General features: G+C 41.4%; 1 protein-coding gene across 7 annotated transcripts in view; it reads right to left on the reverse strand.

The window, feature by feature from the left end:
* EOGT (EGF domain specific O-linked N-acetylglucosamine transferase) overlaps positions 1–15,885 on the reverse strand; it is a 39,645-nt gene that overhangs the window by 11,616 nt on the left and 12,144 nt on the right. For 4 of the 7 annotated variants that reach the window (XM_014344263.5, XM_014344261.5, XM_063602814.1 and 1 more), the window contains exons 9-15: positions 14,773–14,879; positions 11,161–11,264; positions 4,975–5,028; positions 2,087–2,179; positions 1,663–1,734; positions 1,452–1,538; positions 603–671 (exon numbers count right to left, since the gene is read on the reverse strand). In XM_014344263.5, coding sequence (XP_014199749.3) covers positions 603–671; positions 1,452–1,538; positions 1,663–1,734; positions 2,087–2,179; positions 4,975–5,028; positions 11,161–11,264; positions 14,773–14,879 — 586 coding nt within the window. The remainder of the gene's footprint in view (positions 1–602; positions 672–1,451; positions 1,539–1,662; positions 1,735–2,086; positions 2,180–4,974; positions 5,029–11,160; positions 11,265–14,772; positions 14,880–15,885) is intronic. The other 3 variants (XM_055110134.2, XM_003811586.7, XM_063602815.1) reach the window with 1 other exon arrangement.

Genomic DNA, 15,885 nt, shown 5'->3' on the forward strand with positions numbered 1-15,885 from the left:
CTAGAACATGGCCTGACACATAGCAGGAGCTCAATTAACTATTGTAGAATAAATTCTTACTACTGAGAGGCTATCTTCAGGCCATGATGTTGTAGGTAGTGGCCTTGCATGGTGATCTCATTGAGGTTAAATGTAATTTATGAGTTGGTGCTACTGAAATGAGTAAGGATGCTGAAAATGCAGTTTCTAAGACATGGTCATGTAAGAGGACAGAGATTCTTCCAACTGAATCTGCTGCTGATACCACAGGATTAATGGCCTCAACCATCTTTTGCATCAACTATGCAAAAGAAAGTCTAACATTTTTGCTACTTGTCTGTCCGGATGCCCTCTACTGCAGTCAAGGCAAGATTCTGACAGCTTTTTCCATGCTGAGTTGATGCAGATGAAATTTACTATAAGGCAAAGCTAGTTTGTCTATGGGTGGTTTGGTGAATCTCACTAGAAATTCAAATCTAATAAATAAACTGGGCATAGGCCATCAAACTTTTCTCAAAACTAAGTTTTAAACCAAAGCTTTTAACGTAATGTGAAAAAAATAAAACACAATTTGCTTTATGAATTGAATATGAAGGCATTAAACATGCACACCAAAAACTAACCTCATTTTGGTTTAGGATTTTCCGGTATTCTGTGCTCCGTGCAAGAATGGTGACTCGAATTTTTCCACCCTGTAATCAAAATGAAACAGTAAAATAACACTGCATATGCCTGGGTAGATGAATGAACATCTGAACCTAAAATGTGATTTTCACAAAGAGATGAAACTCAACCAGGACACATTAATAGAACTCTTCTTTTTTAGCTTGATTCCTTCACCACTCTCAGGGAATAAAAATGTATCCACTTCAACCACTGAAGGCAAAAACCAGTTCATTACATTGTCTGTTTGGTTGGGTGGGTGAATTTTTTGGCAGGGGTTGTGTATGTTACATGGACATTTGAGGAGGTGAGGGAGATATAACCAATGAAGGGGGAAAGAAGGACAGGAGGAAGCACATTCTTGTAATATCCCTTAGCTTCTCTTTTATAGGTTTTTGACACCTGGTTTCAGATGACTCCAGGTCAGAAAATGTTTTTGGGTTTTGTTTTGGGACAGTCTTGCTCTGTCGCCCAGGCGGGAGTGCAGTGACATGATCTTGCTCACTGCAGCCTCTGCCTCCTGGGTTCAAGCGATTCTCATGCTCCAGCCTCCTGAGTAGCTGGGACTACAGGCACATGCCACCTCGTCCAGCTAATTTTTGTATTTTTTGCAGAGATGGGGTTTCGCCATGTTGGCCAGGCTGGTCTTGAAATCCTGGACTCAAGTGATCCACCTGCCTTGGCCTCCCCAGAAAATGTTAACACAAAAACATGGTCTCCTGATTACTTCTGTTCCCTAAAAGGTGGTATCGATTTTTATTAGGGAAGAAAACTCAAGCCCACCTCAGAATCCACAGTGTATCCATTACCTTAGGTCCTTCTTGTGTGATGTTTAGTCTGTGTAGTACATGCTGGGCAAATGCCCTGAATAGTCCAGTATTTTGACAGCCAGATATCTAAAATAAAAACACTGGTTCATATTACAATGAATACTTCTGTATTGTAATTTAAGATACTGTGAAGTTATGTATAAATGTTATGTCTGTAAATATGAATGCTAATGGTAGACAATGTGCTTACCAGAGGAGTATTATAGAACAGCCCATACCTCATGCGGGGGAGTAATGAAAAAACAGCTTCTTTAAAACATACCTAAGAACAAAGATACATTAAAAGACAAGAAGATGTAATTTGCACCCTTCACACCAAAAATAGCACGTATAATTTTGAAAAATAGATTTTAATTAATCTCCATTTTGCATTGCTTGAATAGCACACTATTTCATTCAAAGAGAACAGAATTCATATTTTTGGAAAGATTATAGAAAAAAGTTTTCAAAGGCTGCATGATTAACAACACTGAGGATTCTAATTATAAAAGAAATTCAGAAATTCAGAAATCAGTGGTAATGGCTAATAGGAACTCATAATAAATGTTTATTTTATGAGTGAGTCATCTGCACTCAAGAAATATTCACAGACATTTCAGGAAAATTTCCAGTACCCTTTTGGAATCATAAGTTTTCAAATGTATAACGTCATAATTAGTAAATGCATTCCATGTGTCGGAGAATAGGTCACCATATCCGTAAGAACTCTGAAAGTAGAAACAAAACAAGGTTTTAGGGCAATAAAAGGATATAACGTGACTTTTCAAAGATGCAACAAAATACCTGAATTTGCCTGTGTTAAAAACTAACAATCCTACGCAAGTTCATAAAATCCATACAAGCAAAATGGATCTTCATCTTGGGCCAGAGCAAATGCCTAATTTGATGAAATATCATCAGAAATAATTATCACAATTATACTCTTAGCCATCAATAGTGTTTCATTTTTCTACCTTAACTTCTTTTATTCTCACATCTTTGTAGTTCAGGGCTTTTTCCTGTGAACATCTTATCCAAATTATAGATACACACAACACACACTATGCCACCGTTTACACACACTCTTATGCTCAGTGTGCAAAAACCATCAGGGTGAATGAAAAATACTTTGGAAAAAAATTTCAGAGCAAGAAAATGGGTTCAAAGTTTTAACACTGGCTGGGTGCGGTGGCTCACAGCTGTAATCCCAGCACTTTGGGAGGCCGAGGCGGGCAGATCACCTGAGGTCAGGAGTTTGAGACCAGCCTGACCAATATGATGAAACCCCATCTCTACTAAAAATACAAAAATTAGCCGGGCATGGTGGCACGTGCTTGTAATCCCAGCTACTCGGGAGGCTGAGACAGGAGAATCACTTGAACCTGGGAGGCGGGGGTTGCAGTAAGCCGAGATCATGCCATTGCACTCCAGCCTGGGCAACAAGAGCGAAACTCCATCTCAAAAAAAAAAAAAAAAAAAGAAAGGTTTAACATTAAAAATATAGGCTGGTCACAGTGGCTCATGCTTGTAATTCCAGCGCTTTGGGAGACAAAGTGGGAGGATCACTTGAGCCTTGAAGTTTAAGGCTGCAGTGAGCTATGATCATGCCATATACTCCAGCCTGGGCAACAGAGCAAGACCTTGTCTCTAATAAAATAAAATAAAATAAAAATATATAACATATGTAATTCTATGAAATGTCCCCCCACCCATTGACTAGTGAATAAAAAGTGGTAATTTCCCATTAATATTAATGGTGTCAATAACAACTTTATATAATAATAATAGCATCTTACATACTTCCTGTGTTCCAGGCACTGTTTTTGGGCACTTGATATTATTAATGTACATTAAGCCACCCACAAGCCTAATGAGTTGATAATATCATTTTCCCTATTTTGCAGATGAGGAAACTGAGACACAATTTTAAGTCATTTGCCTACATTGCGAAGCAGCTGAGTTATAGAGCTGGTATTCAACCCAGCCTGCGCTGCCAGTTCCATCTGACAGCTGCCTCTCAGCAGGAATTAGTTCTTTCCAGTATAATTACCACATGCTTCTTTTTTTTTTTTTTTTTTTTGAGACTGAGTCTCACCCTGTTGCCCAGGCTAGAGTGCAATGTCGTAATCTGGGCTCACTGCAACCTCCACCTCCCAAGTTCAAGCAATTCTCCTGCCCCAGCCTCCCGAGTAGCTGGGATTACAGGCGCACGCCACCACACCCGGCTAATTTTTGTATCTTTTGATAGAGACGGGGTTTCACCATATTGGCCAGTCTGGTCTCAAACTCCTGAGCTCAAGTGCTCCGCCTACCTCGGCCTCCTAAAGTGCTGAGATTACGGAAACCACACCCAGCCTGATTTATTTTTTGAAAAGTAGTTGATTATGAGCTCCATTAGCTAAGATCAATTAATTCTTAAATGGTTTCACTTAGGTTGAAAAATTCAGCCAATAGAAATCAGAAATATGCATTGTAGCACTACATTCAAGCTCTACAGTTATACATTATGTTCATGTCTTTTTTTATAGCATTCTTTTCTCAGATTTTGAAAATTTTATGTTGCACATATTACAGTTATTTCAAAGTTATTGAGATCTGTTAGATGTGGAAAAAAAAAAAAAGCCTTCTTTCCATGTTCCTCCAATGCCATTCTAATAAAGGCCCTTCTCAACACCATCTAAAATGAAATGTCCCTGTTCTGGCTCAATAATAAATAAAGGGCAATTAAAAGAAGTGATTCTAAATGGTTTCCTGAGATAAAATATTTCAGATAAAATAAAATATGTTTGAAAGGAAATTTTAATAATAAAATGCAGTAATCCTGACTGATCCTTCCTCAGGGAAGTCATACATTATTGAATAAGAACACCTCCAAAAGCTTCTTTTCCATGTTTCCCAAGTCCAAATTATCCACCATTTGGGAAGGAGGGGCTTCTTCCTATACTCTTGTTGAAGAGTATTTGGATAGTCTTCAAGATGACATAAAATTTCCTTTAGTGTGTCTCAAATTTAAACATGCACATAATCTATGACTTAGAAATTCCAATTATAGGAATCTGTCCTACAGAAATGCTAGGATGAGCATGTGAAGATATAGGTATATTGAAAGGACATATGTGTTTACAGTCACATTTCCGTAAATAGCACAGAACTGGAAACAAAACTAAATGTGATGGGGGGTGGAGTGGGAAATGAATACATGCACCGATGCATGCATCCAACTTCCAAAACATCCATTAAACAGAATACCACATAACATCTAAAGCAAGGATAGCCCTAAAGGTACTGACTTAAAAAGACATTCCAGAGATAATACTAAGGTGGCAATATGAGACAGAGAATATAATTTCCATAAGAATATAAACATATTGGCCAGGCTCATGGCTGTAATACCAGTGCTTTGGGAGGCTGAGGTGGGAGGATCACTTGAGGCCAGGAGTTCAAGACTGTATTAGCCAGTTTTCACACTGCTGATAAAGACATACCTGAGACTAGGAAGAAAAAGAAGTTTAACTGGACTTACAGTTCCACATGGCTGGGGAGGCCTCAGAACCATGGCGGGAGGTGAAAGACACTTCTTACATGGCAGCGGCAAGAGAAAATGAGGAAGAAGCAAAAGTGGAAAACCCTGATAAACCCATCAGATCTCATGAGACTTATTCACTATCACGAGAATAGCATAGGAAAGACTGGCACTCATGATTCAATTACCTCCCCTTGGGTCCCTCCCATAAGATGTGGGAATTCTAGGAGATGCAATTCAAGTTGAGATTTGGTGGGGACACAGCCAAACCATATCATTCTGCCCAGGGCTCTCTAAATCTCATGTCCTCACATTTCAAAACAAACCATGCCTTCCCAACAGTCCCCCGAAAGTCTTAACTCATTTCAGCATTAACCCAAAAGTCCACAGTCCAAAGTCTCATCTGAGACAAGGCAAGTCCCTTCCACCTATGAGTCTGTAAAACCAAAAGCAAGCTAGTTACTTCCTAGAAACGATGGGGATACAGGTATTGGGTAATTACAGCTGTTCCAAATGGGAGAAATTGGCCAAAACAAAGGGGTTACAGGGCCCATGCAAGTCCGAAATCCTGCATGGCAGTCAAACTTTAAAGCTCCAAAATGATCTCCTTTGACTCCAGGTCTCACATCCAGGTTATGCTGAAGCATGAGGTGGGTTCCCACAGTCTTGGGCAGCTCTGCCCCTGTGGTTTTGCAGGGTACAGCCTCCCTTCTGGCTGCTTTCACGGGCTGGCGTTGAGTGGCTGCGGCTCTTCCAGGTGCACAGTTCAAGCTGTCAGTGGATCTACCATTCTGGGGTCTGGAGGATGATGGCCCTCTTCTCACAGCTCCACTAGGCAGCACCCCACTAAGGACTCTGTTTGGGGGCTCCAACCCCACATTTCCCTTCCACACTGCCTTAGCAGAGGTTCTTCATGAGAGCCCCGCACCTGCAGCAAACTTCTGCCTGGACATCTAGGTGTTTCCATACATCTTCTGAAATCTAGGTGGAGGTTCCCAAACCTCAATTCTTGACTTCTGTGCACCGCAGGCTCAACACCACATGGAAGCTGCCAAGGCTTGGGGCTTCCACCCTCTGAAGCCACAGCCTGAGCTGTACATTGGCCCCTTCCAGCCATGGCTGGAGCAGCTAGGACACAAGGCCCCAAGTCCCTAGGCTGCATACAGCATGGGGACCCTGGGCCCAGCCCACAAAACCACTTTTTCCTCCTGGGTCTCCAGGCCTGTGATGGGAAGCAGCCGCCACGAAGGTTTCTGATATGGCTTGAAGACATTTTCCTCATGGTCTTGGGAATTAACATTAGGCTCCTTGCTATTTATGCAAATTTCTGCAGCTGACTTGAAATTCTCCCCAGAAAGTTGGTTTTTATTTTCTATTGCAATCAGGCTGCAAATTTTCTGAACTTTGATGCTCTGTTTCCCTTTTAAAACTGAGTGTCTTTCACAGCACCCAAATCACCTTTTGAATACTTTCCTGCTTAGAAATTTCTTCTGCCAAATACCCTAAATCATCTCTCTCAAGTTCAAAGTTCCACAAATCTCTAGGGCATGGCAAAATGCTGCCACTCTCTTTGCTAAAACATAACAAGAGTCACCTTTGCTCCAGTTCCCAACAGGTTCCTCATCTCCATCTGAGACCACCTCAGCCTGGATTTTATTGTCCATATCACTATCAGCATTTTGGGCAAAGCTATTCAACAAGTCTCTAGGAAGCTGCAAACTTTCCCACATTTTCCTGTCGTCTTCTGAGCCCTTCAAACTGTTCCAATTGCTGCTTGTTACCCAGTTCCAAAGTCACCTCCACACTTTCGGGTATCTTTTCAGCAACACCCCACTCTACTGGTACCAATTTACTGTATTAGTCCATTTTCAGTCTGCTGATAAAGATACACCCGAGACTGGGAAGAAAAAGAGGTTTAACTGGACTTACAGTTCCACATGGCTGGGGAGTCCTCAGAATCATGGTGGGAGGTAAAGGCACTTCTTACATGGTGGCAGCAAGGGAAAATGAGGAAGAAGCAAAAGTGGAAACCCTAGATAAACCCATCAGATCTCATGAGACTTACTCACTATCACAAGAATAGCACAGGAAAGACTGGCCCCCAGGATTCAATTACCTCCACCTGGGTCCCTCCCACAACATGTGGGAATTCTGGGAGATACAATTCAAGCTGAAATTTGGTGGGGACACAGCCAAACCATATCAAGGACCAATCTGGGTACCATAACGAGATCTTGTCTCTACAGAAAATAAATTTAAAAATTAGCCAGATGTCAAATCAGAAGACAGTAATATATATTATATATACGCACACGCACATATGTTATGATTATATTGTCATAACACATATATAACATATATATGGAAAAGAATAGCCAGGTATGGTGGCATGCACATGTAGTCCTAGCTACTTGGGAGGCTGAGGCAGGAAGATCACCTGAGCCCAGGAGAGCAAGGCTGCAGTGAGCTAGGATCATATTCCTGGACTTTAGCCTGGGTGACATATTTGCACTTATTAAAATAAAGAGAGTCCTGCAAGGGACTCACACACGTTAAATGCAGTTACCCGTGGGGGAACAGGAAATTGGAGAGGAAGAAGGAGACTTTTTTAAAAACTTCACATACTTCTGTGTTGTTTGAACTCATTATAATCAGGTATTACTTTCATAATTAAAAAAGTAATCATGGCTGGACACAGTGGCTCACATCTGTAATCCCAGCACTTTGGGAGGCCGAGGCAGGCGGATCACCTATGGTCAGGAGTTCGAAACCAGCCTGGTCAACACGGTGAAACCCTGTCTCTACTAAAAATATAAAAATTAGCCAGGCGTGATAGCACACACTGTCATCCCAGCTACTAGGGAGGCCGAGGCAGGAGAATCGCTTGAACCTGGGAAGCGGAGGTTGCAGTGAGCCAAGATCGCGACAGTGCACTTGAGCCTGGGTGACAAGCAAGACTCTGTCTCAAAAACAAACAGAAAAAAAGTAATCATAAAGCTATACTACTACTCAGCACAAGCAAATGCGGAAAGCCTGCCATAATTTCTCCTTTTATTCATTCTGTTTGATAAGAGCAACCCTGCTGTGCCCAGAGAGGCATCTGAAGATGGGTCCCTCTATGCATGTTTGCAGGTTGGTGGCCTTGCCCATCCCACTGAAGATGCCACATGCTGAAGGGAGTAAACTGCAGAGCTTTTCAAGGAGGAGAGGGAAAGGCCCCATAGGCTTCCTTGTGATGACAGGTTGGAAAATATCACCAAGATGTGAACTGCAGTCACAGTTACCTCCCTGCTCTTCCCTGGGCAAACTGCTCATCCAAGACCATCAGGACTCTGGCAACACCATCCACTGGGAGGGATTCATGTAATAGTCAGCCTGCAGGTCACAGTGATACTTAATTTAAGTCCTTACCAACAAAAGGGAAACAGCAGCCACACAAACCCTTACTTAGCGCCATCCCCATCCAACCTACCCTGTGGGCCTGAATTCTGGAGCAATCTGGCAGAATTGCCTGTCCTGAGAACCTGGCTTAGTAAATGGCTTCTTTGACCAAGCGTCCGGGTTTAAAATGGATGCACATGGAGTGGCAAAGGAAGGAGGTAACACCAGGCGGCCACCCTGCTGGGCTACACCCATCCTGCTTAACTGTGCCAAAGCTGAGGTCAGACTGCCCTCATGTCTCATGCTCAGCTGACTGAGTAACCTGGGGTCTTCATGGTGGCCGTGCATCCTACTCCAGCAGCCACAGAGAAGGGGAGGGTTGTAGGAGCTGGCTCACTTACAGTGAGCTAATGTGACTAACTTATACTTAGCCCATTTGAGGAAGATGTGGAAAAGCATGCAACAGGTACAAGGAAGCTTCTGGAAGCCATCTGATAAATTTCTGTCATCTGATAAAATTCTGTTTGGCAACTTAGGTAGAGTCCTCTTCAGAGGACTTTAAGAAGACGACAGAGCACCGTGGTGTCTGAGCAAAGGTCTGGGGTCAGGATGCCTGGATGGAAACTTTGGTTCTGCCCTCGCTAACTGCATTATCTTAGAACACTCACCTGCTGCTCAGGCCTCGGCCTCTTGTCTGTAAAATAAGCTAATGAAAACTCAAGTCCACGGGGGTCATAAGCATGAAATGAAGTAACATAATTTATGTTAATTACAAAATTTAAAAATAGTTTTGTTTAAAAAGGGCAAAACAACCCTGAGTTAATAATTTAGGGCTTGTAATGGCTGGTGAGTGTGGCTTGACTTCACTGATACAAAAAGAAGAAAAGAAAGGGACTGTTGTTCCCTTTGCTCACAAAACATTTCCAAGAAATGAAACTGGTGGCAGCAAAACTGAAATACAAGAGGAAAATGTAAATGCATATAGACGGAAAATAAAGCATTAACATGCCAAGAATTATAGTCTCATCAGACTTCAAATCTAACTCAAAGTCTAGGGAGCAGTGATCCTGAAAACCTTTTTACACAGCTCTACTACAAGCCTCTTATCAGTGAAATTAAGGGTCGGCAAAACTGTCTCTCCTTCTGCATGAGAATTTGACCTCCTGTTAACTAGCTAAGTCGGCTCTCTGCAAATGAGGACAGCTTGTGTCAACCGTGTGCCTAGGCAACACTGCTTCTGATCTAAAAAGATGCCTGATGGGTAAACTGCATCTGGACTGGGAAAGCCATGTTTCGGATTCCCTGAGTACACTGACTCCTGGAACCAGGCATGTCTCTTTCAGGGATCCTGGGGACTATGCCAACACAGCTGTGTCAGGAGATGTTGGCCCCTACAGGATATGAGGCTCTTAAGCCAAGGCATCGCCTGTACCTGCCCCAGGCGAATCTTGTCTCCTTGCACCTGAGCTGTGCTGTGTGAACTGCTAGCACTCCCTCTGGAAGAAACACCTGAGGCTGCCCTGCCAGCAAGCTGTGGTTCCCCTGCAATGTCATCCTGAATAGACTCACACCAAGAGCCAAGCATATGAGTGTCGTGAGTCAGAATGTTGAGTGGAACCTTATATGACCCCTTGGTGGGTGTTCCAACTTCCCAGTTTAGACAGCCTCTCTCATGTACACTACAAACCATTTATTCTCCTTATTGTAATTGTCACAGTTAACATTCAGAGCACAAGTACTGTGTACCAGGCATGGTGACTGTTCACACACTACACGGTTCATTCTCAAAATGACACCTAGGTAAATGTCATTATCTCATTATCTCATTTCAGAGCTGAAGATTCTGGGGCACATCTTGGGGTTTCCTCAGCAAGTGGAGGGGCCAGATATGGGAAGAAGCAGGGAAAAGGCAGGCAAAGAGAGAGAAGGAAAAAAAGATTGCACTAAAAACAAATAAATAGCAGGTGTCACTCAACACATGCATTTATGTGCATGCCTAAGACCTGCCCTATACAGTGAGCTGAAACACACAGCATAATTCAGCACAAATGACACAGTAACAAGGAAGCTGCTATTAAGCAAAGGCAGACAGTAAATGCAAAAGGCCAAACAGTAAACAGAGGCAAGCACTTCCAACATAGGTTATAGAGGTTGAGTGAATGACAGCCTTTTTTTTTTTTTGAGACAGAGTCTTGCTCTGTCACCCAGGTTGCAGTGCAGTGGCACGATCTCGGCTCAATGCAACCTCCACCTCCCAGGTTCAAGTGATTCTCCGACCACAGCCTCCTGAGTAGCTGGGACAACATGTGTCTGCCACCGTATCTGGCTAATTTCTGTATTTTTAGTAGAAACAAGATTTCACCATGTTGGCCAGGCTAGTCTCGAACTCCTGGCCTCAAATGATCCACCTGCCTCGGCCTCCCAAAGTGCTGTGATTATAGGCGTGAGCCACCACGCCCTGCTGAATGGCAGTCTTTCATATGTGTGTCCCAGAGGAACACTGAGCCAAAGTCACTGAATCTCTGGCCTTTGGAGCTCCACCCACCCAGAAAGAGAAAGAAACCTTCCTCACTGCCTCATTCTAAAATTCAAAGAATGAAGGTAGACACATACATACCTATCTGCCTATACGTATATGCACATGTCAACACATATATGTACAGATACATTCGCACCCATCCGCATTATGTGCGGCTGTGCATGTTGAAATATATGTGTCTTTGAAAATTCTGTTTCACAACATCAGAGTCACACACTGATACAAGGGGAAGACAGTACTGAAGCAGAGAGCACATTCTTACTTACGGTGTCCCACATCACGATGTACACGTCAGTACTGAATGAGTTATTAACGTGCTGAGTAATATAAAGATTGATGAAATCACAGAAGTGGTGATACATGTTAACACCTAGTGTTGGAAAATGAAACTACATTAATTAACACCAAAGAGCACATGATCAAGCAAGTTTTATTCTATTCCATCTATTTACAGTTTAAGAGAATTTTAGTTTAAATAAATGGGGAAAAAAATAACTGTTTTGTTTTTCCAAACATGAAATGATCTAGATACATAGGTAGTCCTCAATTTATGGGCTGCCTGGGTTTCAAAAGTCACTCTAAAATTGGTTATTTAAAATCAGGAATGCATTTTCCCATATATCCCAAGTAACAAGTGATCATTAAGTTCCCAGAAAAAAACAAGGTAGGTCTATTTAACTCAAAACTGAGTAGAACTACAGGGCCATGAAGACAACTCATTATTTCTTCTGACTTTATTTATTTTTTTAATCGGGGTGGGGTCTTGCTATGGTGGCATGTGCCACCATGCCTAGCTTGATCAGTTATTTTTTAAAGTCAATTAAGGGGCCAGGCACAGTGGCTCACACTTGTAATCACAGCACTTTGGGAGGCTGAGGCAGGCCAATCACTTGAGATCAGGAGTTTGAGAACAGCCTGGCCAACACAGTGAAATCCCATCTCTACTAAAAATACAAAAATTAGGCAGGCGTGGTTAGCCACTCAGGAGGCTGAGGCAGGAGAATTTGCTTGAACCTGGGAGGTGGAGGCTGCAGTGAACCAAGATCACACCACTGCACTCCAGTCTGAGCAACACAGTGAGACTCTGTCTCAAAAACAAACAAACAAACAAAAAACCAGAAAAAAAAAATCAATTAAGCAACATCTGTTCATCAGGGAAGTACTGGCAATGATGGCAACTAACATTTTGGTAATTTTCATTCCTGTCTCTTTTTTCCCTATTTAATCATTACATGTATCATTCCTGGAAAAACATTAACCAACTATCATATAAAAGAAGTGAATGTCTTGTGTTCTGATTGAAAGAGAAGCAATTCTAGAGAAAGAAGAAGTTGAATTCCAGCACAGCCAAGCATGCGCAACATTCTTAGATGAGTTTATAAAGTCCCTAAGCTTTAGCTTCTCTATAGAAATGGGAAATAGTTACCTAAGTGCCAGCTTTATTATGAGAAACCCAAAGATAATACATCTTAAAGTACCCATCCCAGTGCCAGTCACATAGGAAGACCTGAATGAAGACTAGCTGGATCCCACTAGGTCAGATAGAGTGGAGACGGTTGTGGGTACCACTATTTGTAAGTTCACATGCCATTCATTAAGAAGAAACAGAATGTGCACCCTCTCCACTTAGGTATGCAGGACCCAGTATTCATCCTGGAAATATACAAATCTAAATGGGATGAAATTCCAAGAACTGACACTTAGAGCATGCATTTTAAAGGTGGGAAAATGCTGAGTAAAAGAAAAACAGGGACTCTCAAACGCAGAAATCATAAAATATTCTGACTTCATTCCTACAGTGAATAATAACATTGTGTGCCAGAAATAACAGTATAAAAATACTCTTTTTTTTTCAGCCTGGTATCTTAGCTGATTGTTTGGAAAGGCTAATTTTTTCACCCAGAAAAATCTTGGCAAAGAATATATTTTCAAATTAACAAGAAAAATAAAGTTCTATCAGAATCTATCCTCTTTTCCCAGGTTAGCCATAGAGCACGCATGAGCTCTTTCACGTAACATTTAGTGAGTTCCTAACAGTTACTGAGGAATGCAGCAAGCACAAATCAGTGCTTGGGGTTGCAAGAATTTATAAACAGAGAAGAAAACATAAGCTCCATCCTTGAGAAATGTGCCCCCTAATGAGTCCTAATCTGTAGAATGTTCATTTCCCTAAGGTACAAGTTAACATGAAAAGGAAAACTGAACCAGGCACAGTTACTCACACCTGTAATCCCAGAACTTTGGGAGGCCAAGGCAGGGGGATCACTTGAGCCCAGGAGTTCAAGACCAGCCTGAGCAACCCATGAGACCCCATCTCTACAAAACATATGTTAAAAATTAGCCAGGCATGGTGGTGCATATGTCTGTAGTCCCAGCTACTTGGGAGGCCAAGGTGGGAGAATCACTTGAGCCCAGGAAGTTGAGGCTGCAATGAGCTGTGATCATGCCACTGTACTCCAGCCTGGGCAATAGAGCAAGACCTGTCTCTAAAGAAAGAAAAGTAAAATTGGAAGACAGCATAAATTAGAAGAAAAAAGTAGAGTTATGAATATAGGAAAGAAATGAGACATGTCTACTATAGCCTATTATTCTCACTTTATATACTTTATTGTATAAGTATCTGCATAAATTTAATAGCTCACACATATTTGCCACTTTCACAGGCGGATCAGTGTTTTCTTTGCCCCTTTTTAATTTGCATGTTTTAAAAACGAGTCAAAACCTGGAACATAGCATTTTTACTTGCTCTTATTTCAAAAACCTAAACTTGTCTGATTTCTGAATTTAATACTTTGTAATATAAGAACTATGACTTCAGAAGGCAGAGCACATTAAAACTATGATCAATAAATTATACTAATTCTGAAATATTTGTGACAGAGGCTCTCTATATTTCACTGTAAACCCAACCTCTCATGAATTTTGATATGATCTAGCATAGCAATCCCTGTCTCTCATAACGAAAGAGATAACATAGTACAATCTGTGTTTCTCCTCCCCAGTGTAACTAGTTCGCAAAGTTAAAGCTCTGCTTGCAAGCTGAGAAAGAGGCTATAAGTATAAATGATAAAATAATTTTAATTTTATTTCAAGAATAAATTACTCTGGTAACTTCCAGAAGAATTTTAAGTTCACTTTAGTCATGGAAATGATACAGAAAGTTTGTCAGCACAGGTCATGGACACTTCTTTCCCACCCATACTATACACATGGCTTTTGATTTTTTTATTATTTATTTTTTTTAAGACGGAGTCTTGCTCTGTCACCAGGCTGGAGTGCAGCGGCACGATCTTGGCTCACTGCAACCTCCGCCTCCTGGGTTCAAGCGATTCCCCCGCTTCAACCTCCCGAGTAGCTGGGACTATAGGTGCCCGCCACCACGCCCAGCTAATTTTTTGTGTTTTTTTTTAGTAGAGACGAGGTTTCAACATGTTGGCCAGGATGGTCTCGATCTCCGACCTCGTGATCTGCCTGCCTCGGCCTCCCAAAGTGCTGGGATTACAGGTGTGAGCCACCGCACCCGGCTTAGCTTTTGATTTTAAACATCTTAATGAAAGACAATCTAAACCAAGTGATTAGAGAAACCAGATGAGGTAAATTTAGTTACAAAAGGCATAAATATGCCTTCATCTCTCATCCTTTGATTTTGGTTAAGTCCTTTGATATAAATGTGAAAGTTTCTTCTAAAATGCCAAAGTTATAAAATAATGGGAAGTTCAAACTAGTTCAACTGCTTCTTCAGAGAAGAAAGCAAAAAAAAAACAAATCTACTGTTTGTCATACTGCTTCCAAAAAATTCATAGAGAATTACTGCATCCAAAAAAAGGAATAATATCTCATTAACAAATACACAAATAACAGACAAAGTAATTTCTCACCTGCATCTAATTTCATGAAATATGTTGGTTTTTCAATGACAATGTCACATTTAGCATCTTCTATAGGTCTGAAGTTGAGCTGAGTATAGCTTTGTAGCTCAGCAAACCTGAAATTATGAATTGGGACATGACTTCAAACTGATTCTCCCAAACTTCCTATTACAACATTGTAACTTAGGAACTGTTCATTAGGCAGATTTTACCTCTAAATGGTACAGACACTCCTATGGACACCTGTAACTTCTAAAACTTACTGACATTTATATAGGTTGATATCAATTTTAATGTTAAGACAAGGAACAGACCGGGCACAGTGGCTCACACCTGTAATCCCAGCATTTTGGGAGGCAGAGGTAGTCAGATCACGAGGTCAGGAGATTAAGACCATCCTGGCCAACACGGTGAAACCCCATCTCTACTAAAAATATAAAAATTAGCTGGGCGTAGTGGCGAGTGCCTGTAGTCCCAGCCATATTCAGGAGGCTGAAGCAGGAGAATTGCTTGAATCTGGGAGGCAGAGGTTGCAGTGAGCCGAGATCATGCCACTACACTCCAGCCTGGGGACAGAGCAAGACTCTGTCTCAAGAAAAAAAAATGACAAGGAACAAAAATGATTTTAAAATTCAGTCTTATGTGCAATATAGTTAGATTGGGAACTTACCACACAAAGAAGATATTTATATATTGGGTTGGCTAAATAGCCTACCAGTAAAATGAGAAGACTCAAAAGATTTCCCAACGAGGCTCAATAAGAACAATGAGCGAGAGAAACTCTTGACAGACTTCTTGGATTCTGAGAGACAGCATTCCAAGAATCACCCAGTGCCTCAGAAAGACAGCAGAGACAGCTAACTGTCCCAGAAGAAAGGAAATTTATCTCTTGGAAAACATCTTTGGAAGCCACATAGCACAATTTTCTCCCAAACAAAAGAAGACAATCCCAAGCATGTGAAACTGTGAGATATTTAGAGTTAACACAAAGATCGTCTGTAACTCTTCCTTAAGATCATACCTCATGTAAAACAAATATCAAATAGATCCTTTTAAAACACAATGCCAAAATAGTGTGGTGGTTTCAAACATAGGTCTACAAACTCTTTAATATCTCTCCCT

This window comes from Pan paniscus, chromosome 2 (genome assembly GCF_029289425.2).
Source record: "Pan paniscus chromosome 2, NHGRI_mPanPan1-v2.0_pri, whole genome shotgun sequence".
Taxonomy (NCBI): Eukaryota; Metazoa; Chordata; class Mammalia; order Primates; family Hominidae; genus Pan; species Pan paniscus.